Raw genomic sequence first — 24780 nt, 5'->3', positions numbered from 1 at the left:
TTATTTCTTCGTGAAAAGCTGGAAATTGAAAAACTAAATAAAAAATTTCTAGACATACTTACATTATTATTATTATAATCAAGAGGGAAGCGCTAAATGTCATGGTAGACAATGGCAAAAGCAGAAGATCCTTGAATTCAACGTTTCGCCCAAGGCTGAACGGCGAGTGTCTTTATTCCCAGTGTGAAAGTCATGTGACTACCAAGGCAGGGAAGAAGAGCATCACGGGTTAATAATTTGTAATGATTAATTAAGTTCTTGAATGATTTGAAATTGGAAAAATGTACACTTCGTATTTCTTTTATTTTTTAATGATTGTAATTATGTCTCCCCTCAAGGAAGGTTCCTTGATGTTAGTGAGGGGCTCTTGATTTAGGGAATTGGATCTGTGCTCCAGTTCCCCGAATTAAGCCTGAATGCCTTCCACATTCCCCCCCAGGCGCTGTATAATCCAGCGCCTGGGGGGGGGGGAATGTGGAAGGCATTCAGGCTTAATTCGGGGAACTGGAGCACAGATCCAATTCCCTAAATCAAGAGCCCCTCACCAACATCAAGGAACCTTCCTTGAGGGGAGACATAATTACAATCATTAAAAAATAAAAGAAATACGAAGTGTACATTTTTCCAATTTCAAATCATTCAAGAACTTAATTAATCATTACAAATTATTAACCCGTGATGCTCTTCTTCCCTGCCTTGGTAGTCACATGACTTTCACACTGGGAATAAAGACACTCGCCGTTCAACCTTGGGCGATACGTTGAATTCAAGGATCTTCTGCTTTTGCCATTGTCTACCATGACATTTTATTATGGCAATTGCAAGATGCCTTTGAAAAGGTAGTACTTAGGTAGCACTGTGGTTTGATTTTTCTATAAAAACTATGCATTTGCAAATGTTACTTTGAGAAAATATATGAAAATTGGCCACCATCATTCTCTCTGGCACATTTATGTTCTAAAATGTGATACCCATTGATTCATTTTATTCAACGCCTCCCATCATGTTGCTGTATTTGTTTTACTGCTAATAGTTATGTTGTAATAAAGTTGGTAGAATTACCGACAATATGTAAAGTAAAAGGACACAAGTGCAACTAATGTGACATTTTATTGTGGCAACATTTCGCTCTCCAGGAGCTTTGTCAAGCCATTACAAACAATACATGGACACAGAGGGTATATATAGGCTTAGACTGAGGTGTTAATACTGGTGGTAGTGGTAGTAGTAGTAGTAGTAGTAGTAGTAGTAGTAGTAGTAGTAGTAGTAGTAGTAGTAGCATAAGTTTCACCTATCAGGAGCTTCTTCAGTACTATGGTTTTCATATCCTTGGAATCCCTCGCTGATGTTTCAGTTTCCGATAATTCAAAATTAGAAGTTAAAGTCTGTTTATTAGTGTCTTTTTATTTGATTGTCATTACTGATTTTGAAGATACTTTCTCTTTGGGACTTTTCCTATGTTCATGAAGGTCAAAATTACATGGGTACTCAACCTGGAATTATAAATATCATTAAATAATGTTCTGAGAAGATCCACATGAATTATGCACATGTGGTAAAATCTTTGATATCAATCACCAAAGACAAAATAGCTTTCATATATGCGGACTGTGTGGGTTGTTATTTGACCTGAACTTAGGAAAGAGTTGCTGGGTCCACAACATTTATTATTATTGGATAATGTGCATAGAGAATGGAATAAATCATCTGACACTTACATTATTTAATGCAATTTTTTTTGGAAATTACTTACCACAAATATTTCTTGTGGATCACATCCTAACGCTTCCCTAACAGATACATAGCTACAATGGTCAATGCAAAATCTACTGAAAGGTAATTTAGAAGCGTACATACATATGCTGCGTTTACAGACGACGCAGCGTCTCCTTATATTCCACATTTCAGCTCTATTGTAGCTGTCTCCAAGGAAATTTGACCATTTACAACAATCCAAGACGTTTACGTATTTCTTAGTCTTCTATTTTAGCCGATTCACATATTTTCGGCTTAGATGACACCCAATTTGTCTCTATGACATAACTCATGTTTACTTCGTCATATTACGACCCCAACTTCCAAACCTGTCTGTTTGTCCCTTTGTAACTCGAAACCTTTCCAAAAGTCACATCAACACTACATTTTCACTACGTTTTATATATACGTTATTATTATTAGTATTATTATTATTTTTTCAACAAATCGGCCGTATCCCACCAAGGCAGGGTGGCCCAAAAAGAAAAACGAAAGTTTCTCTTTTTAAATTTAGTAATTTATACAGGAGATGGGGTTACTAGCCCCTTGCTCCTGACATTTTAGTCGATCCTACAACACGCATAGCTTATGGAGGAAGAATTCTGTTCCACTTCCCCTTGGAAATAAGAGGAAATAAACAAGAACAAGAACTAGTAAGAAAATAGAAGAAAACCCAGAGGGGGTGTACATGTATGTGTAGTGTGACCTAAGTGTAAGTAGAAGTAGCAAGACGTACCTGAAACCTTGCATGTTCATGAGACAGAAAAATGGACACCAGCAATCCTACCATCATGTAAAACAATTACAGGCTTTCGTTTTTCACTCACTTGGCAGGACGGTAGTACCTCCCTGGGTGGTTGCGTTATTATTATTATTATTATTATTATTATTATTATTATTATTATTATTATTATTATTGTTATTATTATTATTATTATTATTATTATTATTATTATTATTATTATTATTATGACACTACTTAAAGGAAAATTATGAAAAAATTCCACAACCCTGATGTTGAGCACATTATATTTCTTATCTATCTACAGTTCCAGCTGAGCGTGAAGTGATAACAAAGGAGCGTGCCAGTGGATCGTACAGAGTGAGTGCATACTACTTAGCGAAGATGGTAGGGGAACTGCCTTTAACATTCACACTGCCGACTATATACTTCCTAATCTCATATACGATGATGGGTTGGGATAACATCATCACTGGCTTTATGCTGCTCTTCATGCTGCTGCTCAACACGCTAGTTGCACAGGTATTTCTTGGTTCTATATTCCACTGAATATGAGTATCTGCCATTACATTAGAGATTAAGATGTTAATGTCAACAGTACAGATGAAAAGACACAGGTGCAAAGTAAACTTTCATTATGACGTCGTTTCAATTCATTATCTTAGGGCAGGTTTATTTTAAGTTCCATAGTAATTAATCATGTCAGTGACTTAATAAAAAATAGTGCAAAACGCAGCCAAAATAAAAGCTTACTCTACAATTGTATCTTTTCTTTTTCAAATCCCATTACGCAATCAGTTTAGTCTTCCAACATTGTGAAATTGGAGGAAAATATTCTCATTACTTATTTAATCACTAATTAGTACAAATTGGGAAAATTTATTATAGCAGTCAAATTTCATTCATCTGAATAATCCACAAATAGTAGCTTTCCGTTATATAGGATTTTCCAGGTCCTCCTCAGACTAGCAGTAGCAATATTAATCATGATTCATCCCACCTATTGATGATTGTCACGCTTGTCACTCAAACCAATAACTTTACAAAGCCTATAATTTTATGAAATTTAAAATTTCACAGAGGCTATAAGCTTTATATAAGTTATAACATTATAAAAGTTATAATTTTATAAACGCTATAACTTTCTAAAAGTTATGACTTTCTAAAAGTTATAGTTTTATAGAAGTTATAACTATATAAAATTTTATAAAACATAGCTTTATATATTTTTAAATAACTTTAGAAAACTTTTAACTGATAATTTTATGCAAAAGCGACTTTATAAAGTTTAAGACATAGAAATTATATTTTATTTAAATTATAACTTTGCAAAGCTTTAAAAAACTGAACTAACCAGAAAAATATACTCTGAATAATGTTTAGTAAAGGTTATTGAACTTGATATCACTATAGAAGTATAAAAGACTTAGCAGAATATATAAGAGTGACAGGAATGCTCCTGTGAATTAAAAACATCAGCGACTGAGGAATAACTGTTGCTGTTTTGAACCCACGTGATGTAAACAGTGACACAAAATAGCACGCAATAAAAGCACAATAAATAGGAGATACCATAATATACCAAACGACCACTGTGTAAAAATAGTGATACCCCAGGTGCTTGGAATTTCATTGTCTTTTTCACAGTGGTTGTTTAGCACAAAACAACATGTCAATGGATATGTTTATATCTTATGTACATGAAATTATTGCCTTCATAGAGAGGCAGTCATTCATTACCAGACTCCATATCATGGAGCTTCATAAGAAACTGGACCTATTTATCAACGAGAGACTAAACTGTATGATTCAGGTGATACGGAATTAACCCCTTAAAGATGTTTGATGTAATACCTACAACTGGAGGATGTTGAAGAAGCTGAATTAAAACAATTTGTTGAGAAAGTTGTATCAGGTGATTAGTCTGATACTCCGGTTCCCTACTTGGAGGCTCTTGGTCATTGAGTCTTCTGTGTTTGTACCAACATGTCCTGCCTCCCGCTACTTTATCTCATCTCGTTCCAACGACTCTTCTACTTATTGTCTTTCTGTTTGGAAATGGCTATACAGAGCATTTTCTATTATTACATTAGACCTGTCGAGAATTATTTAGCACCTGTGAAATGAGAGATAATAAGATATGAACCGCGACAAGTCTTGCCCTTAATGCCCTTTACCGCATCTAGGAACCCCCTTAGAGGGAATAATGCTGTAGAAAAGGTAAATGTGTCTGTTAAGAATTGCTGAGTGGGACAAATGATGAACAGCAGCCCGCTACTCTTGCTTATTAGTTAATTATTCATGAAGAATGTTGGACTGGAGTAAGCAGTTCTTATTGTTCCAACTATTCATTCCGTAATATCATTTTATTCCTATAAAGTACAGTATTAACAAATGTCATAGCATGTACAATGTTCACCATATCTACTACAGAGATATTTTCCACTGCTTTGTTTCTGAGGTAAGAATGAACTATTCAATTTTTATGCCCACAGAGTGTGGGCTTACTCATAGGAGCAGTGTGCTATGACCTTCAAGTTGGTATTACCATTGCGGCAATATTTACACTCTTCACGCAGTTATTTGGAGGATACTTAGCAAATCGAATTCCACCATGGCTTGCCTGGGCCAAGTACCTCTCCATGATTCACTATGCCTTCCAAAATATGAATATAATTCAGTTTACTTATGGAATGAATATAAGGTAAGATAATACTATATTTTTTTCCTTGATTATATTTACTCATATTCCCTTATTAACTTTATAAATTTTCCTGGTGATTTTTGAACTGTAGCAAATCTGTGGGTGGTGGACTTCAATAAATTCCTTTTACTCTTGGAGAAGAATTGAGTCACTTGAAGACTAGCCCCTGTCCTTTCACCCTCCCTTTTTTTCCCTAAGGAAAACGGTAAACTAAAGTTATGTAAATTCTTAGATAACTTAGGTAAATTAGGATATTTCATTTCAGGTAAATTGTAGCAATGTTAAGTTGGTGGTTCACTGCTCTGTGGTAGCACCTGTTACCACTGTTCATCTGCCACTAAACATGCACCTTACTTGACTTTTGTGGGTGGAATCCTGGGGGTAGTAAAGATTTCATTGTCATATTATTTGATTGGCTGTGGTCATAACTGATAATATTACTTGAGAGAAGATTATTCAGTGTGGTAGAGCCTTTAGTCCTCGTCAGTGATATGAGTTATTATTGGCTCCTTCAGGATGTTAAGTTTCAACTCATGAGGGTGTTGATCTACAGTTCCTGGGTCTTTGTAGGTTATTGAGCTACACCTCTTAAGCTTCTTGAAGATGCTGAGGTAAAGCTTCTGTACCTCTTGAAAATACTGAGATACAGCTGAATCTTTAGAGTGTTCTACACACCACTAAAACTCCCGCACCCCTACAATTCACTCCCACACTCCTACAACTGACTTTCATAATCCTTCAACTCACTGCCACACCCCTACAGCTTACTCCCACTCTCCAACGCCCTCTACAACTCACACCCTTCATCCCACATTCTCCTCACTTCAGCTCGCTCACACACATGTACAACTTCCTCCCATGCTCTCCTCAGAAAGTAAGTTACTGGAGCAGGGGTCATCCTGGGTGACAGAAATACAAGTTGTTATAGAACTGAAAGATGAAAAATATAAAAAATTCAATATGAACTTTTCAAATACTTGTATTTACTGGTATTTATTTGATTAAAATGTATGTGGAGTGATATTTTGATCATGTAGGTAAAAGAATGGGTAAAGATTATTATCTGAGGATGGGCTTCAAGAATATTAAGAAGACAAGAAATTTTTCAAAAAGAAAATATGAACCAGTTATTTTTCTTTTATGTTTGGCTTAAATATGTTTGGTATATATTAGTCATTTTTAAGCTAGAGTTACAAGTCTGATTTTCATTTCTTTGTTTTTCATTTAAAACAAGATTTTGCGTTAATACTTAAGGTTAATTTTTATTTGCTTTAATTTCTGTTGGGTTTCTTTTTTAGAACGTTGGTCTAGTTTTAGATATGTTCTTCATTAGATTTTTTTATTACTTTCGATATGTTTGGCAAAAGAAAAATGCTTAATTTTGAATGTGGTCAGATACAAAAAATAATTGACAGCAAACTTAACTTCTTCATTTACTTCAGTATATTCATGGGAAACTTAAATATATTATTAAATATATTGTTAAAAACTGTTATGATAAATTGTCACAGGAATGAAATGACTTAACAATATAATTCTTTTATCTCCTCAGTTGTTCTTCGGAGAATTCACGCTTCAACAGTTGTGTTGAAATTGTTCATTCTGACGATGATTTACATTCCATTCCTTTTGATGAAATCCTGGCAGAAAGAGGACAACCGCTTCCTCTTTGGGTAAACACTGTCATCCTCATCGGCTTTATGATTGCAGTGCGACTTTTGACCTATGTAATGCTCAGATTCCTTCATCGTCCGAAGTAGCATCAGTTGTAAAGAGAATACAGTATATTCCAAAAAAAAAAAAATGATCCGTTCTGGATTTCTATAATGCTCAGATTTTACTAGTATGTTCTAATACTAAACGAAAAAAAAAAATAAGCAAGTTAAGTGATGGTAAAGGATCTTCAGTTCCTTGGTGAGAAATGGGGGGGAGGGCAGCTAAGTGTCATGGGACACAAGTGAGCAACTATACTGTATCATACAAGGCTGTGATCTACTCAACTTGATTGCTTCCAAACTGCGAGAAAGGAGAAGGATGATGGCACTCGTGAAGGCATGGAAATAGTGCTCTCGTTCTTTTTTCTTAAATGCTGTTACAGTATTGGAGATATAGGCGCTAAACATTTTCAGGTGATGTAATGAAAAGATTCAGTTGACATTCTCAGATTCAATGACTGTCAGTGACTTAGTGGAAATAAGCAATTATGAGGAAAGCACTAAACAAGGGTCCCAGATGATGGTCATCACATGAGTTGGATCTATGTTATAATAGTGTTCACCTTAACATAATGCCATCATTTGGAAGAATCATAAACCTAATTCTTGAACTTCTGTATTTATGGGAGAAAACATAGAATAAAGAATGAAATAAGGTTTAAAGTTGTCCATAAAGAATGTGTTTTTAATCTAAATGAATAGACCGTGTATTCATGCTTTGTTATACAGAAGACTTTTATAAAATGAAGAAATCATGTATATTTAGATTTGTCTGGCAAGTTGAGTTTAATTATACAAAGCTTTCTATTTGCTTCTATTCAAAATATTTATGAAGAGCTGATTTATAAATACTCTAAGATCAAGCAGTAATGCAGAAGTTATCTTCCAAATGCACTTAATTTGTTTGCCAAACGGTGAAGACACTTGATAACATTACAATGATCTGTACCAAGTCTGTACTGGTATTACTGATAACTAAATATTAAACTTGAAAATATTTTCCTATGTATGTATTTATAAAATTTATTAGTAATGTGAAATATAAAAAAATACTGTGTAAGATGGTGAATATAAAAACTTGCTGTGTACAAGACTAAACAAAAAGAAAAAGAAGAAAAGGTCTCCAGCTTATGCTTTCAGGAGATTCAGAAATGATGCATGTGTGAGAAGAAAGATGTTTCATGGCCCCACAAGCAGATCTTTCATTGTGTATGTGACTGGCCAAAGAGAACTCATCTTTGATTCATGAGATATTATTTTCCACTGTAATATACATAGGCAACAGTCTTGTGGGATTGTGGTCACATATACTGAAAGGAAGTGCTGTGAAAAATAGAAATTTTGTAAAGAGGAATGATGGTAAGAAATCTTTTGATTCAGTTTAGCAAACAATATACTGTAAAGAGTGAATGTGATATGCTGATAATGAAAAATTGTGAACAGAAAATCTGCACAGTCAACAAAAGTGATGGATATAATATCCTGCCAAAAACTGCTTATTAAAATCCCTGAACTTTGGAGAACTCGAATAACGCTCCAGTGGTGGATGAAATAAAGAATGGTGAACAGAGGCTAAGGCTGTGGTTGTGCCAATCTTTGTGACACATACAAGACATCATCAGGTTCTTTTTTTACCATAACTTTATACTGGTATAAGAAGCATTTTCTTTTCTTATTTGAAAGAAAATATCTTTGTAGAACCATTAGTGTTGGCTACTATACTTCATGAGAATCTTCATTAGTTACCAGTCACAACTCGAGCTCACTTGCACTTTAGACTCTCATGTCAGTTTACAGAGAAACGGGTCTTACATTTTATATTGTTGATTCAATTTCTTCTCATGCCCTGAAGTTTTCTGTAGTGCAAATTCTAATGGAAATGTTGTTATGCTTTCAATATGTTACTGGGAGTGAAAACGTGTATCAAAAGCAGCTGTGCCATGAGAAGGAATGCCACTCTGTCACATAGAGACTTGCACAATAAAACTATGTAACTCGTATCAGAGGCTTAAAATGTCATTAAAAACCATGCAGTCATTTCCTTACTTCTTTCCGTCACTACATATATGTCGTGCCGAATAGGTAAAGCTTTTCTTGCCAAATAAGGCAAGCGAAAATTTGTGTATGCAATAATTTGGCAAAAATCATTCTGAACCTAACGAAAAACATATATTTCATTGTGTCTGTTTATCATCAAATTATTGTAAACTTATATAAAATATATTTAGTTTGATTAGGTTAAATTAAATTGCGCTTATTATCATAAGATTAGGTAAGTTTTCTAAGGTTCTTTTGGTACAAAATTATTAATTTTTACATTAACATAAATGAAAAATATATATTTAAACGAGTTCTTGCTAACTGACAATTTTTATCTATTCGACATATGTATGTATATATATATATATATATATATATATATATATATATATATATATATATATATATATATATATATATATATATATATATGTGTGTGTGTGTGTCGTGCCGAATAGGCAGAACTTGCGATCTTGGCTTAAATAGCAACGCTCATCTTGCCATATAAGACAAGGGAAAATTTGTGTATGCAATAATTTCGCCAAAATCATTCTGAACCTAACGAAAAAAATATATTTTACTGTGTTTGTTTAGTAATAAATTATTGTAAACAAATCTAAAATATATTTAGTTGGGTTAGGCTAAAATAAATTGCACTTGTTATAATAAGGTTAGGTAAGTTTTCTAAGATCCTTTTGGTGTAAAATTAAAAATGTTTACATTAACATTAATGAAAAAAATATATCTTTAAACGTATAAGAGAAAATTTCAGAAAGAACTTAATTTTAAATGAGTTCTTGCTAATTGACCAGTTTTACATATTCGGCACGACACACACACACACACACACACACACATATATATATATATATATATATATATATATATATATATATATATATATATATATATATATATATATATATATATGTATATATATATAAGTCGTGCCGAATAGGTAGAACTTGCGATATTCGCTTAAATAGCAATGCTCTTCTTGCCAAATAAGGCAAGCGAAAATTTGTGCATGCAGTAAATTAAAAAAAAATAATTCTTAACCTAACGATAAATATATATTTCATTGTGTTTGTTCTATATTAAATTATTGTAAATTTGTCTAAAGCATATTTAGTTGGATAAGGCTAAATTAAATTGCGCTTGCTATAAAAAGGTTAGGTAAGTTTTCAAAGGTTCTTTTGGTACAAAATTATTAATTTTTGCATTAACACAAATGAAAAATATATATCTTTAAACGTATAAGAGAAAATTTTAGAAAGGACTTAATTTTATATGAGTTCTTGCTAATTGACCAATTTGTACCTATTCGGCACGATTTATATATATATATATATATATATATATATATATATATATATGCATATATATATATATATATATATATATAATGCATATATATATAATGTATATATATATATATATATATATATATATATATATATATATATATAATATATATATATATATATATAATATATATATATATATATATATATATATATATATATATATATATATATATATATATATGTATATATATATATATATATATATATATATATATATATATATATATATATATATATATATATATATATATATATATATATATATGAGAGAGAGAGAGAGAGAGAGAGAGAGTGTTTGTATTTGGAGTAGAAGATGTAATATATGCAGTATTCACGTACAGGAAATCAGCTGTGGTTTACTGAATGACACTTGGGCAACTGTTGAGAACTCCTGTTACGAGAATGCTAAAAGTGTATAGATTATTGCAAATAAAACACACCCGCACACACACACACGCACACACACATACGCACACACACACACACACACACACACACACACACACACACACACACACATATGTATAAATATTTATGCATATATATTTGTGTGTGTGTGTGTGTGTGTCGTGCTGAATTGGTATAACTGGTCATTTAGCAAGAACTCATTTAAAATTAAGTCCTCTCTAAAATTTTCTCTTATACATTTAAAGATATATTTTTTCATTTATGTTAATACAAAAATTAATTATTTTGTACCAAAAGCACCTTAGAAAACTTACATAACCTTATTACAACAAGCGCAATTTAACTTAGACTGAACTAGCTAAATATAATTTAGATAAGTTTACAATAATTTATTAATAAACAAACGAAATGAAATATATTTTTTCATGAGATTCAGAATGATTTTTTGCAAAATTATTGCATACACAAATTTTTGCTTGTCTTATTCGGCAAGAAAAGCGTTGCTATTTAAGTCAAAATCGCAAGTTTACCTATTCGACACGGCATATATACATATCACCCATAGATATAATGTGTATCCCGTGTTAGTAGTCCAGTGATCATGTACCTTTGGCAGTTAAGTGACAATTTATAAAGCATATGTGACCACAGATTTAACATTCCTGTAAAGCTATTTAAAGCTATCCCTTGAGCATCATATCTCAGGAGAGTCCTATGTGTTGGTGCCTTTCAATGTTTCATTTATATATAACTCGATATGAGAAAAGTTCTAGTGAAGTGGATTACTCCATAAATATGAAGGTTTAAGGCGTTTACTGAGACAGCATTTTGTAATACCAACTGTTGCTTCATGTTATAATGAATATTGCAAAAGTTGGAGCTGAAATGTGGAATCTTACAGAGTGAACTACATGTAGAAAAAAATATGCACTAATATAATCTTAAAACAGACAATATTTATTAGTCTATTTCAGTTTTAAACAGGTATGAAGTTTTCTGTGTTTACAGCACAGGAAATATTATATTACGAGTTTATCTAAAATCTGTCACTACTTATATATTTTCATAATCGCACTTAAAGTAAGATTTCACATCTCAAGTTAAGTGTCAATTGAGAGATATTTTTTCATCCTTTTTTTTACGCTGCTAAATACAGTAATATACGATAGTTGAAGCTCAGGTAAATGGACAGTTTTACCAAGAATGATGTGATGTTCTCAGGTGTAACATGGACAGGGATACTCAAGCAGATAACAATGACACATGATAAATTTGGAAATATAATTTGTTTTTAGTAGACATTTAAATTCTGTTAATTCGTTGAGAGTAAAATGATGGGTAAATAATATAGAAATTTCAATTATCATATTTTTTTTATATGAAATAAATAGCTTACATCTCACGGTACTTATCAGTAAACAAACATAATTTGTTCTTTGGGTTATTGCGTTGTTAATTCTATCTGGAAAAATTTTGTACAATGATTTGCAAATTTGATAACTATAAGTTATGTAGTTTTGCTCAAGTATTCAGTCAGTTTTGAAGATCTCTGTACATGTTGCATTTGTAAGTTTCTATACTTTATAGCAAAACCTCATTATTTCTTTTTTGTCATTAAGGTGGAAACTTGATGGATAATTTAAAAAATTTCAAAGTTTCACACCTCTCTATTTTTTTTGTATCTATTATCATGCAAATAGTAATAAACTCGTAACAATAAATATGATTTCAAGCCAAATACCTATTTTAGAAATAGGTATAACCTTCTAGTATGATTTATTGTAAAGATAATATGCCAGTCAGTCTTTATAGGTTAGAATATATTTATTAATGTAGTTTTCAGTCATCGTCTGATGTCGTTGCATTTATTTGAGTTTCTTTAATTACTGAAAGTTAATAATTTGGCAGCCATAATTGGTCAGTGACTTTGGTTAAACAGTACAGGTGAACTTTTCAAATTTTGTTGAGACAATTACAGCATAAATATAGATCGGGAACTATGAAGACACATCTTTATTATTATTATTATTATTATTATTATTATTATTATTATTATTATTATTATTATTATTATTATTATTATTATTATTATTATTATGGGGAAACGTAAAAATACAAAAGGGTCATACAGCACCTTGAGAATGGAAGGTAATGATGTTTGATCCAAGGAAGGAGATAGTAGATTCAATTCCTTGGGCCAAAAGCCCTTTACTATAAGGACAGTACAAGTCTATGTATAATAATAGGATGAAATTTAAACTATTTTGGAATACATTCTCGTTAATTTCACACATATCAGATTTTTTTTTATGTGGATTAGAGTTTAAAATAAATTATTTGTTTCCTTAAAATTCATTTTATTAAATTTGTCTATTATCCACGTTTGCTTTAATGCATATGAGAAGTAAATTCGAAGTAAATACAATAAAATAAATAAATGCAGTACTGTACTTTGATATTGCATATAATAATTTATATTTTAGAAAATTATTTCGTATTTCCCACTTTTCAGATACTGTATTTATTTTTTTTTCATGATAGTGCAATAATAAGTATAAAATTGCAATGAAAGAATTTAACAGTTAGATGAATTTATAGATATTTTAGCTGCCAATATATGATTGTGAAAGCTACAGAGGATCGATGCTTAACAAAACATTTCCACAGTAGTAATTATTTATATAATTGTATCAAACTGTTATTTGTAGTAATAACGCAACAACAGACTGTCAGTCTAATATTTCATTAAAATTCCAACAGTGAAATTAAAATTAGTTATTTTTTTTTATTAATTTCTATTTTACAAAAGAAACTCTAATATCCAATATTACATTCCAACTAAGACCTAGAAGTAACCAGCCAAGAGCTATGCCACATCTTAGTTACTTATCACTTTAACATTAATACAGTATAAAGAACCTCATAAACCAACACGTCAATTTACCATTAATACAGTTCAAATAACCCGGTTAATCAACGTAACATTGCCCCTTAATTTAACATTAAAAGAGTTCGAGGGACCTTAGCAATCATTATACCATTGCAATAGTCTCGACAGTCTAAACAGCATTACAATAACTATGTTAAAATTTATATTTAAACACTAAGCTTACTGATATTAGTTTATTGGTATCACTGCGATCTATAGGCAAACTGTAACAAGTTATAAGGTATTAAAGATATGGAAACTTAGCAGTCTTTTATGTTTTTAGTTTTTGGATTTGTATCACAAACAAAACGAGCTAAAATTGAAGCAAGTTTAGTGTAATTATTGGTGCTCATAGTCTAATTAACAGTAGTGGTTGAAACTATCATATTTTTATAATTACTGTTAAAATTACATTTAGTATATCATCTTGTGTTGTACTTGATCACTGCATATTTTAAATATATAATTGTAATTTAAATTTGTTCAAATAATGTTCATAATCAATTTCATAAATGTCATAGCATCTAAAATATTAAAGAGAGTCGTAATAATTATCATAGGTATAAAAAAAAGTTTTACTCTGTCATCTGTGAAATCTTATCATCCACAGTTATAAGTATAATTTCTATTTTACTGATATTTTTGTCAATAAATATGTTATATAGGTGAAACTTCATTAGTGCAACTAACTTGTATTTTCCACTAATATTGGTCACTTGTTGTGGTTGCAACATTCTGTATATCGTACGATATTACTGCTTTCTATGCAAACATCATTCGCAACCAAAAGAAATTAAGTGAACTACTGTATCGATATCTTATGTGTCTACATTTAAACGTTTGCAGTACAGCAAGCTAAAGTGGTTATCTATTACTGCAATACTCAACTAACTCCTCATGGAATTATTTTACACAAATCTACTCATAGGGATATAATTAAAATTAACGGGAATGTGTAATAAGATTTGGAAATATAGTGTAAAGTTAATCACATTTTTGTACAAACAAATTACTTTTGGCAGTTTGATTTTCTTATATTGCAGTCACTCATTATTTCTAGATTATAGTCACGGCAGAAATATTAAAAACTTAGAAAATACAAGAAGTGCTTTTAATTCGTAGATGCACTTTGTGCAGTCAGGATGTTAGCTCTTCATGCTTTCATAGTTCCTGGTGCAAAAGATTAATATCCTTCAGAAGGAAGTCGTGGTATAAGAAAAAGTTTTACTGTAAACACATAATGTGATCCAGTCTATGACCCACCCATTGTGTGACTCACCAAATATATAATAATACCCAAATACACAAATAACTAATTGTATGAATATTTATGTTGTGTTATATGTACTGAGGAAACTTTTTTTTATCTTCAAAACAGAAATAAAAGCTTATTAAAAGAATGTCATTTATTTACATACTTTTATGTACAGTATTCTTGCTAATTCCTATGTTCTTTACATATTTGATTACGACACACACACACATACACACACACACACACACACACACACACACACACACACACACACACACACACACACACACACACACACACACACACACACAAGCACACGCACACGCACACGCACACGCACACACACACACATACATACATACACATGTGGGCAGGGAAAAGTTACTAGTTGTGGGTTATTTCAATCACAGGGAGAGTGGAAAAACCTCGGAACCACATGGGCTACCAGAAATGTAGAGGGTCAAGATGATGGAGATGGTGCTGGAACACCTCATGCATCAGCATGTTAGGGATACTAACAGGGGGGGAAAATGAGCCATCAAGGCTGGACCACATATTCGCTTTGAGTAGTAAAGACATTGGGGGACATTATATATGAAAGACCCCTCGGAGATAGTGATCACGTGGTCTTGAGCTTCGAATACATTGTAGAACTAAAAGTAGAGAGGGAAGCAACATGAGTAGGATTGGAAAAACCAATCTACAAAAGAGATGAATACACAGATATGAGAGAGAACTGGTGAGAAAAACAATGAATGAAATGATTAAATACATGACCACGTAAACTGGGTCGTGACCCAGACAGAAGCAACAACGGCTGCCCCTATATCTTTGTCATTCCCTGTGCCGATCCTAGCTCCAGTGATGGCTTAATTGCAAGTACTGCTGCAACAACGTACACGGAACTTATAGTGACAGGTAAACTCACGGTGACGACAACGAAATGGACCAAATATGACCAAAAGAGGACGACTGGCATTCAAACACCAGACCTGCTACCAGACGTGCAACTAGGCAAGCGAAGTTTTCCCACTACACTGAAGTAACTGACCTCCATATCAACTGCACCAGTGTTAAATAGGAAGACAACAATGGAGAAAACCTAGTCAACAAAACTTCAAGGAAACTGAAAGTTTTCTAGTGACATTTTTTCCCTCAGTGCCAAATGAGGGAAGGAAGTGAACATTTAAACACGGCTGACTGGCATTCAAACACCAGCTACTGCCAGATGTACAACTAGCGAAGCGATGTTCTCAGCTATACTGACAGTAGCTGACCATCATATCAACTGCACCACCATTACATAAACTGCACCAGTGTTATGGGAGGGAAACAGGAGAAACCGCCAAATCTATAAAATAAACTCCAAGGACACAAGTTGTAGTGACGGGGCTCTTCTTTCCTTCTGTGGCAAATCGCGGGAAGGAAGTGATTAGTTTAACAACCAAGGATGTTTTTTTAAGTAGCTGACCTCCATATCAACTGACCAGTGTACATTGGGAGGGAAACATAGGAGTAAACGCCAAATCTAACGACAAAACTCCAAGGAAACTGCCAGGTTGCAGTTGCCATTTAAAAATGGCTGAAACATCACCTATACGGTCAGGACCAGACAACACGATGTAGCTCCACTAAATGGGACTGAGGAGGCTATGGACGGATAACGCCATTGATTAAAACATTTTTTTATCCTGTTTGTGAAGTAAGATAACAGGAAATCTACTAGTAATCAGTGATCATTCGCTGCCTGACCACGGTAGAGTGCGGTTGTGCTCTGCACCCCTCTGCTGTTTGTAGGCGAGCTCCCTTGTCAGTTACCTGGCTGCAGCGGTGTGAAGTGGTGCTGTCACGCCTCTGTTAACAACATAGGTGCACTGTAATTGTCAAGATGGCGGTTAGTCTGAGACGCAGGATAAATACTGTAGGCACTGAGCTACTTAAAGGAACGATAACGCCTAGTTCTGCGCAAGTCTTATTGCCAAAGATCATCCGGGAGACATATGGCGTACAAGAGAGTGACTTGTATGGTGTAGCATTAAACGGAAGCCAAAGAATATTCGTCAAACTGCTATCAGCTACGGTTTATGAATCGTTAGTCACCAGGTTTCAGGACGTAAGTCTTAGCATCACACCAGCTGTCAGTGTAAGATTGATGTTTCACGGCATTATACGTGGATCAAGTTACGCAACGTTCCCTTTGAGGCGGACGAGGCGGATATAAGGAAAGTTTTTGAGACATATGGGACGGTGCATTATGCTCAACATGGTACGTGGGCGGCAGGTGCCTATGCTGGTTATCCAGAGGGTTCTTTCAACCTCAAAATGACGTTGAGGCACCCAATACCGTCCTATGTGTATCTACAAGATTTCAGGACGCAGGTAATGGTAATGTACCCAGGACAACGACGTACATGCCGCCTATGTGGTGAGTATGATCACATAGCGGCGACCTGTGACAAGCGAAGACGTGTGCCTGGACCTGTGGTGGATGTCGCAGCCCCTGCTTCAAAGGTGGCAGGTGACCCGGTGGTCTGGTGGCTAAAGCTCCCGCTTCACACACGGAGGGCCCGGGTTCGATTCCCGGCGGGTGGAAACATTTGACACGTTTCCTTACACCTGTTGTCCTGTTCACCTAGCAGCAAATAGGTACCTGGGTGCTAGTCGACTGGTGTGGGTCGCATCCTGGGGGACAAGATTAAGGACCCCAATGGAAATAAGTTAGACAGTCCTCGATGACGCACTGACTTTCTTGGGTTATCCTGGGTGGCTAACCCTCCGGGGTTAAAAATCCGAACGAAATCTTATCTCTTATCTTATCTTAACAAACATCGGATGGAGGGCGTGGTGTTTTGTGGAGCGAGATAGTGGATCGGGCACACAGGACTGGCGGTTAGTTGGAGTCCCTCCCCCAGCGGCCTGATCAGGTATCGTCTCCTGTGGATAAGGAGGAGCAGCAATTACAGGAGAAGGTTCTCGAGATTGAGGAAGAATTGGTGGAGGTGTTGAAGACTTTGTCACCACCAGAGAGGGACGTTACATCTGGGCGTGGTGTCATCGGAGAGCCGTCGCTTCCAGAAAGTCGGAGACATGATAATTTGGAACGTGATGGTGGTTTGGAGTCGTCCGTTCGCATCGCTATTGGGCCGTGCCGACGTGCTGTGCAGTAGCTCCTGATTGAATTGGCTTTTGCGCAGTGTTGACGTGTACTTAGCTCTGTGAAGACCTGTTTGCGCGCTCTCTACGAATTGAAGCAAAATGCCCTCCATCGAGCAACTTTACCAACAGCTTAAGGAAGAATTGAGGTTGGCGAAGGTGGAGATTCGGCGGCTGACCGAGGAAAACAAGAAGATTCGTAGTAGTCCTCCTGTTTTGAGTCCTCAGGTCAAGAAGGGAAACTGGTCAGTGGCTGGACAGCAGGGAACGAAGTTGACGATCAAGAAGACGAATGGAAAGGTAGAAACGATGAAGAAGAAAGAGACTGCCGTGGAAACTGTTGTGGAAACATCTAATACATTCTCAGTGCTACCCGATGAATGTGAGTCGACTACTGGGAACATCACGACGAACGACACCAAGGAAGGTAAGAATATTGTTGTTGGGGATAGCCAAGTTAGGTATATGGATAGGGCGTTCTGCTTGAAGGACAGGAGTAGGAGACAGAGAGTTTGCTTTCCTGGGGCTGGGATGGAGGATATTGTTAGCCGTCTGGATGACATCATGAGAGGTAATGGGAGCAATCCTATTATCTGTCTCAGTGCTGGTGGCAACGATGTTGGCAGATGTAGGAGTGAAGACCTGATTAGCAGGTATAGGTCAGCAATAGAAATCATTAGGAGAAAGGGTGGGAACCCTGTCATATGTGGTATTTTGCCAAGGAGAGGAGTTGGAAATGAATGGTTGTCCAGGGCAATTGGTGTCAATTGCTGGCTGGACAAATACTGTAAGGAAAATGCGGTAACATTCATTGACAACTGGGACCTCTTCTATGGCAGAAATGACATGTATGCCAGGGATGGGGTTCACTTATCTAGGTCTGGGGTGGGAGCACTGGCAACTGCAGTGGAGGGAGCAGTTAGGACTTTAAACTAGGAATAGTTAGTGGTATGGGTTTTGGCAGGAAAACAGTGAAGTCCCAGTGTAGTAATATTATGAGTTCTAGGGGAACTAGTAATAAGCAGAACGAGGTAGATATTGAAAAGCCAGGGACTTTGGGTGATAAGGACAGTAATAGGTTTAGTAGAAAAACAGAAATGAGCAGGAAGGGTAAAGAGAAAGGAGAGTCTTTCAATTTTTATTATGCAAATTGCCGTAGTGCTAGGAATAAGATGGACGAGTTGAGATTAGTTGCTAGTGCAGGTAACATTGATGTATTTGCCTTAACTGAGACCTGGTTTAATTAAAAAAGTCGGGACATGCCTGCGGAATGTCATATTCAGGGTTTTAAATTGTTCCAAGTAGATAGAAGTATCGGGAAGGGGGGTGGGGTGGCACTGTATGTCCGAGATCGCTTGAACTGTTGCATAAAAACGGGTATTAAGTCTGAAGTAACACATACAGAGTCTGTTTGGATAGAATTTTCAGAGGGGCATGAAAAACTGATTTTAGGAGTGATATACCGTCCCCCAAACTTAGATAGGGACCAAGGGAGACTACTATGGGAGGAAATTGTTAAGGCCACAAGGCACGATAATGTAGTAATTCTAGGAGACTTTAACTTTAGTCATATTGATTGGAATTTCTTGACTGGGAATTTAGAATCATACGACTTCTTAGAAGTAGTTCAGGATTATTTTTTGAAGCAGTTTGTGACAGAACCTACAAGGGGAAATAACCTGCTTGACTTAGTTATGGCAAACAATGAATCCCTTGTTAATAATTTAGAAATTTCAGAGGAACTGGGTGCTAGCGACCACAAATCAATTACATTTAGCATTGAATGGAAGTACGATAGTAGCGGTAACTCAGTAACAGTCCCAGATTTTCGCTTAGCAGATTACGATGGGCTTAGAGAACACTTATTATCTGTTGACTGGGGTAACGAAGTGAACTATCAATATGACAGTTTTCTGAACACTATACATGCTGCTCAAAGAACGTTTATCCCATATAAAAAAATTAGATCAAATAGAAATGACCAAAATGGATGAATAATAGGCTCAAATATCTACTAGGGCATAAGAAAGGAATTTATAGGCGTATCAAAAGAGGTGAGGGTCATCTTATGAATCAGTATATTGACATTAAGAGGGACATTAAAAAGGGGATAAGAAAAGCTAAAAGGGACTATGAAATTAAAGTTGCTAGGGATTCTAAAACTAACCCAAAAAGTTTTTTCCAGGTCTATAGAACAAAAGTTAGAGATAAGATAGGTCCCCTTAAAAATACCTATGGGCACCTTACTGACAAAGATAATGAAATGTGCTCGATTTTTAAATTATTTTCTTTCAGTTTTTACACAGGAAGACACTAACAATATTCCAGTAATTAATTTTTATAGTGAGCTAGAAGAAGATAAATTATGTAACATCACAGTCACTAGTGAAATGGTTGTGAAGCAGATAGACAGACTGAAGCAAAATAAGTCGCCGGGTCCTGATGAGGTTTTTTCAAGGGTTCTTAAGGAATGCAAAATGGAACTCTGTGAACCATTAACTAATATTTTTAATTTATCTCTTCAAACAGGTGTAGTGTCTGATATGTGGAAGATGGCTAATGTAATTCGTATTTTTAAAACAGGGGACAAGTCGTTACCGTCAAATTACCGCCCAATAAGCCTGACCTCAATTGTAGGCAAATTACTAGAGTCAATTATAGCTGAGATTATAAGAAGCCATCTCGATAAGCATAGCTTGATTAATGATACTCAGCATGGATTCACAAGAGGCCGGTCATGTCTAACTAATTTATTAACTTTCTTCAGTAAAGCTTTAGAGGCTGTTGACCACGATAAAGAATTTGATATTATTTACTTAGATTTTGGTAAGGCTTTTGATAGAGTTCCGCACCATAGACTGTTAAAGAAAGTGGCAGCTCATGGCATTGGGGGAAAAATGCTCTCGTGGATCAAGTCATTGCTCACTGACAGGAAGCAGAGAGTGTCCATAAATGGGGTTAAATCCGAGTGGGGATCTGTAACAAGTGGCGTTCCACAGGGATCAGTCTTGGGCCCGTTGTTGTTTATAATATATATCAATGATCTTGATGAGGGAATTACTAGTGATATGAGCAAATTCGCCGATGACACAAAGATAGGTAGGATAATTGATTCAAACGTAGATGTTATGGAACTTCAGGAGGATTTAAACCAACTCTATTCTTGGTCAGAAAAGTGGCAGATGCAGTTCAATGTAGATAAATGCAAGGTTCTGAAGCTTGGGAGTGCCCATAAGTTAAAGGATGTAGAACTTAGCCATACAGATTGCGAAAAGGACTTGGGGGTTGTGGTGAGCAGCAACCTTAAACCAAGACAGCAGTGCCTAAGCGTACGTAATAAGGCAAATAGATTACTGGGATTTATATCAAGAAGTGTAAGCAACAGAAGTCCAGAGGTCATACTGCAGCTTTATACATCATTAGTAAGGCCTCACCTAGATTATGCAGCTCAGTTCTGGTCTCCATATTACAGAATGGACATAAATTCGTTAGAAAACATTCAGCGTAGGATGACTAAATTAATACATAGCATTAGAAATCTTCCTTATGAAGAAAGATTGAAGACTCTTAAGTTACATTCACTTGTTAGACGAAGAATGAGGGGAGACCTGATCGAAGTGTATAAGTGGAAGATAGGTGTTAATAAAGAGGATATTAATAAGGTCTTGAGGATGTCTCTCCAAGAGAGAACCCGCAGTAATGGATTTAAATTAGATAAGTTTAGATTTAGAAAGGACATAGGAAAGTATTGGTTTGGAAATAGGGTAGATGAGTGGAACAGTCTACCTAGTTGGGTTATTGAGGCTGGGTCTTTGGGTAGTTTTAAATTTAGGTTGGATAAGTACATATAAGTACATGAGTGGGAGGGGTTGGATTTGAGTAGGACTTTCACATCAGAGCTTATTTCTTGGGTGGCTTTGAAAATTGGGTTGGGCAAATGTTTTGTTAGTGCGATGAATTGTAAAGGACCTGCCTAGTATGGGCCAACAGGCCTGCTGCAGTGTTCCTCCTTTCTTATGTTCTTATGTTCTCAGGTAGAGGTGGAGGTTCATCGAGAGGCAACATCTGATCAAGATATGTGTAACATGACGGTCACGAGAAAGAGGGCGGCTACGTCAGATTCTGATGACGTCCTTACGCCTGCACAAAGGCCTGGGAAACAGACTGAGGTGAAGTGTGAAGGTAGTGGTGTAGGTGGTGGTAGCCATGATAGGAGGCACTGGAAGAAGGGGGGAGGGAAAGAGAGCACTCTGAAGGTGTCAAACTTAAATTCAAGCTCTGGAGTTGTAAAGAGTGATGAGAGGAAGCAGGGGTGGAAACTTTAATAGGCCTTAGGTGTATGTCTGTAAATGTTAATGGGTTATGTAGCGGTATGAAGAGAGATTGGTTTCGTAATTTCCTGAACAAATCTAGAGTGGATGTTGTGTTCCTGCAGGAGCACAATTTTAAAGAGGGTAGGGTGTTGGAGGTGGCAGGATTTCGAGTAGTTACCTTGCCATCTCCCCGTCTAAAAGGTGGTGTGGGAATTTTAATAAGGGAGACGAGCCCGTTTGTTTTGCAGAGAAGCGAGGGAGGAGGGGGAGGGAGGGTGTTGCTTGTGGATGGGTGGTGGATGGGTAAGCGTGTGTCTTTTGTGAGTGTGTATGAGCCGGCAGAAAATAACATCAAGGTAAAGAATGATTTTGTGTGTGAGGATCTTGTGTTTTTCTTAAGTGCACTGCCAGAGGTAGCAATAGTTGGTGGGGATTGGAATAGTGTAATCAGGGTGGCTGATGTGGACCCAAAAGGGGCTGGATATATGTCTGTGACTCTTAGGGATTTATTAAGGGATGTTAGGTTACGTGATGCCTTCGGGGGGGCGGTGTGGGAGACTGAATATACGTTTGTTAGGAGTGGATATGCTGTGAGACTAGATAGAGTGTACCTTTCTCAGGGTGTGGATGTGAAATCTTTCAGTACTGTGGAGGCTACAATGTCAGATCTTAGGGCAGTGGTGGTGGAGGTTGGGTGGGGGACGCTCGCGGACATATATAGAAGTTATTGGAAATTAAATGTAAGTGTATTAGGTGATGAGGAGGGGTTGGAGGGGTTTTCAGTCCTATGGAGGGAGCTTAGTGTGGAAGAACAGGGAGTGGATGACATTGTGACATGGTGGGATAGTGTTGCAAAGGAAAGGATTAGAAAGTTTTATGTGAGAGAAGGAAAACGTATTAATAATTTAAAATATGGACTGGCTAACTATTTAGAGGATAGGTTAAGAGGTTGCTATGGGCGGGGGTTGGGTGGGAATAATTTTCCTATGGATGAAATAGCTGAAATAAAGGGGAGGTTGAGGGTGTTGCAAAATGAAAGGTTTCAAGCTGTAAGGGTGCAGGCAGGGGTGGAAGAGGTGCTTTGGGGCGACAAGCCGTCAGCGTGTGTTTTGCGGCATCAAAAGCAAAGGCAGGCGGTGACAGCTATCCCATGTTTAGAGGTAACGGAGATGGTTGGGAATTATAGAGCAGGGCAGGAGATACGAACCACGAAGGGGATGTGTGCGTATGCGGAAGCTTGGTACGAGAAGTACTGGAACAGTGGGGGGAGGGGGGGGTGACGTGGCGTTGGACAAGGTGTGTACGTATGTGACGTGTAATTTAGGAAATTGTGATAGAAAGGCTTTAGGTGGGACTATTATGTCAGAGGAAATAGAGAATGCGTTAAGGGGAATGAGGAAGGGGAAAGCGCCGGGTATTGACGGTCTCCCAGTAGAATTTTATTTACAACATTGGACGTTAATAAGGGGATTTATAGTTAGGTTATTTAATCGTATGAAGGAGAAGGGTACGTTGGAGGAGAAGCAGGTAACAGCAGTTGTAGTGTTGGTCCCGAAGGTCAAGGGGCAGCCCACCCTTCGGGAGTACCGAGCCATATCACTGCTGTGTGCAGACTATAAGGTGTTCGCAAAAATTTTAGGTAATAGGTTCAAATGTGTTGTGGGAAGGGTCGTGTCAAAATCTCAGTTTGGGTTGCTGGGAAGGTCGATGATTGAAGGACATGGGATACTGAGAAGTTTTGTGGAAGCTAAGGGTGGGGGTGAAGGGGCGGCTTTGTTGGCTCTAGATTGGCAGGGAGCATATGATAGAGTGGAAAGGGGAGCTTTGCAGGTTATACTTAGGAGACAGGGTTTTGGGGAGGAAATAGTCGAGTGGGTAAATACGCTATACAAGGGGGCGAAAATGAGGATACAGATTAATGGGTGTATGGGGAGGGATATTGCAATGGGTAGAGGCCTTAGACAGGGATGCCCCATGTCCCAAATATTGTTTGCGTGTTTCCAGGACCCCTTTTATAGAATGGTTGACCGCAGCTTATGTACGCCATGTGAGGGAAGTGTGGGGGGTGGGAGGGCCTGGCCGGGTTTAATTGGATACGTTGACGACACCACTGTGCTCATTCGTGAAGGGATGTCAATGGGAGTGTTGGACGAGGTTGTGCAATTATTTGGAAGTGCCACGGGTATGCAGGTAAATAGTGCGAAGTCAAGGTGCATGGGGTTGGGTTCTTGGGTGGGGTGTGTGGGGGGGAGATGTAATGTTGTTAAAGAATGGCGATGTCTTTAAAGATTTGTGGTATTATTTATAAGGATGACATGGTTGCGGCGCGGGAGGAAAACTCGGATAGGTTATTGGAAAGGATAGTGGGGCGTCTAGGTGTTCTGAGAGCCCAGCACCTA

General features: G+C 36.4%; 1 protein-coding gene across 4 annotated transcripts in view; it reads left to right on the top strand.

Moving 5' to 3' along the window:
- Positions 1-6983, top strand: part of E23 (Early gene at 23) — a 200010-nt gene extending 193027 nt beyond the window's left edge. For all 4 annotated transcript variants that reach the window (XM_070087764.1, XM_070087742.1, XM_070087762.1 and 1 more), the window contains 3 exons: positions 2805-3019; positions 4993-5201; positions 6754-6983. In XM_070087764.1, the coding sequence (XP_069943865.1) occupies positions 2805-3019; positions 4993-5201; positions 6754-6961 (632 nt within the window). In that variant the 3' untranslated portion in view covers positions 6962-6983. The remainder of the gene's footprint in view (positions 1-2804; positions 3020-4992; positions 5202-6753) is intronic.
- Positions 6984-24780: the final 17797 nt, after the last annotated feature.

The sequence above is a fragment of the Cherax quadricarinatus genome, chromosome 2, assembly GCF_038502225.1.
Source record: "Cherax quadricarinatus isolate ZL_2023a chromosome 2, ASM3850222v1, whole genome shotgun sequence".
Classification (NCBI taxonomy): Eukaryota; Metazoa; Arthropoda; class Malacostraca; order Decapoda; family Parastacidae; genus Cherax; species Cherax quadricarinatus.
The sequence above is the reverse complement of the archived record's forward strand: the minus strand, read 5'-3'. Positions and strand labels throughout refer to the sequence as shown.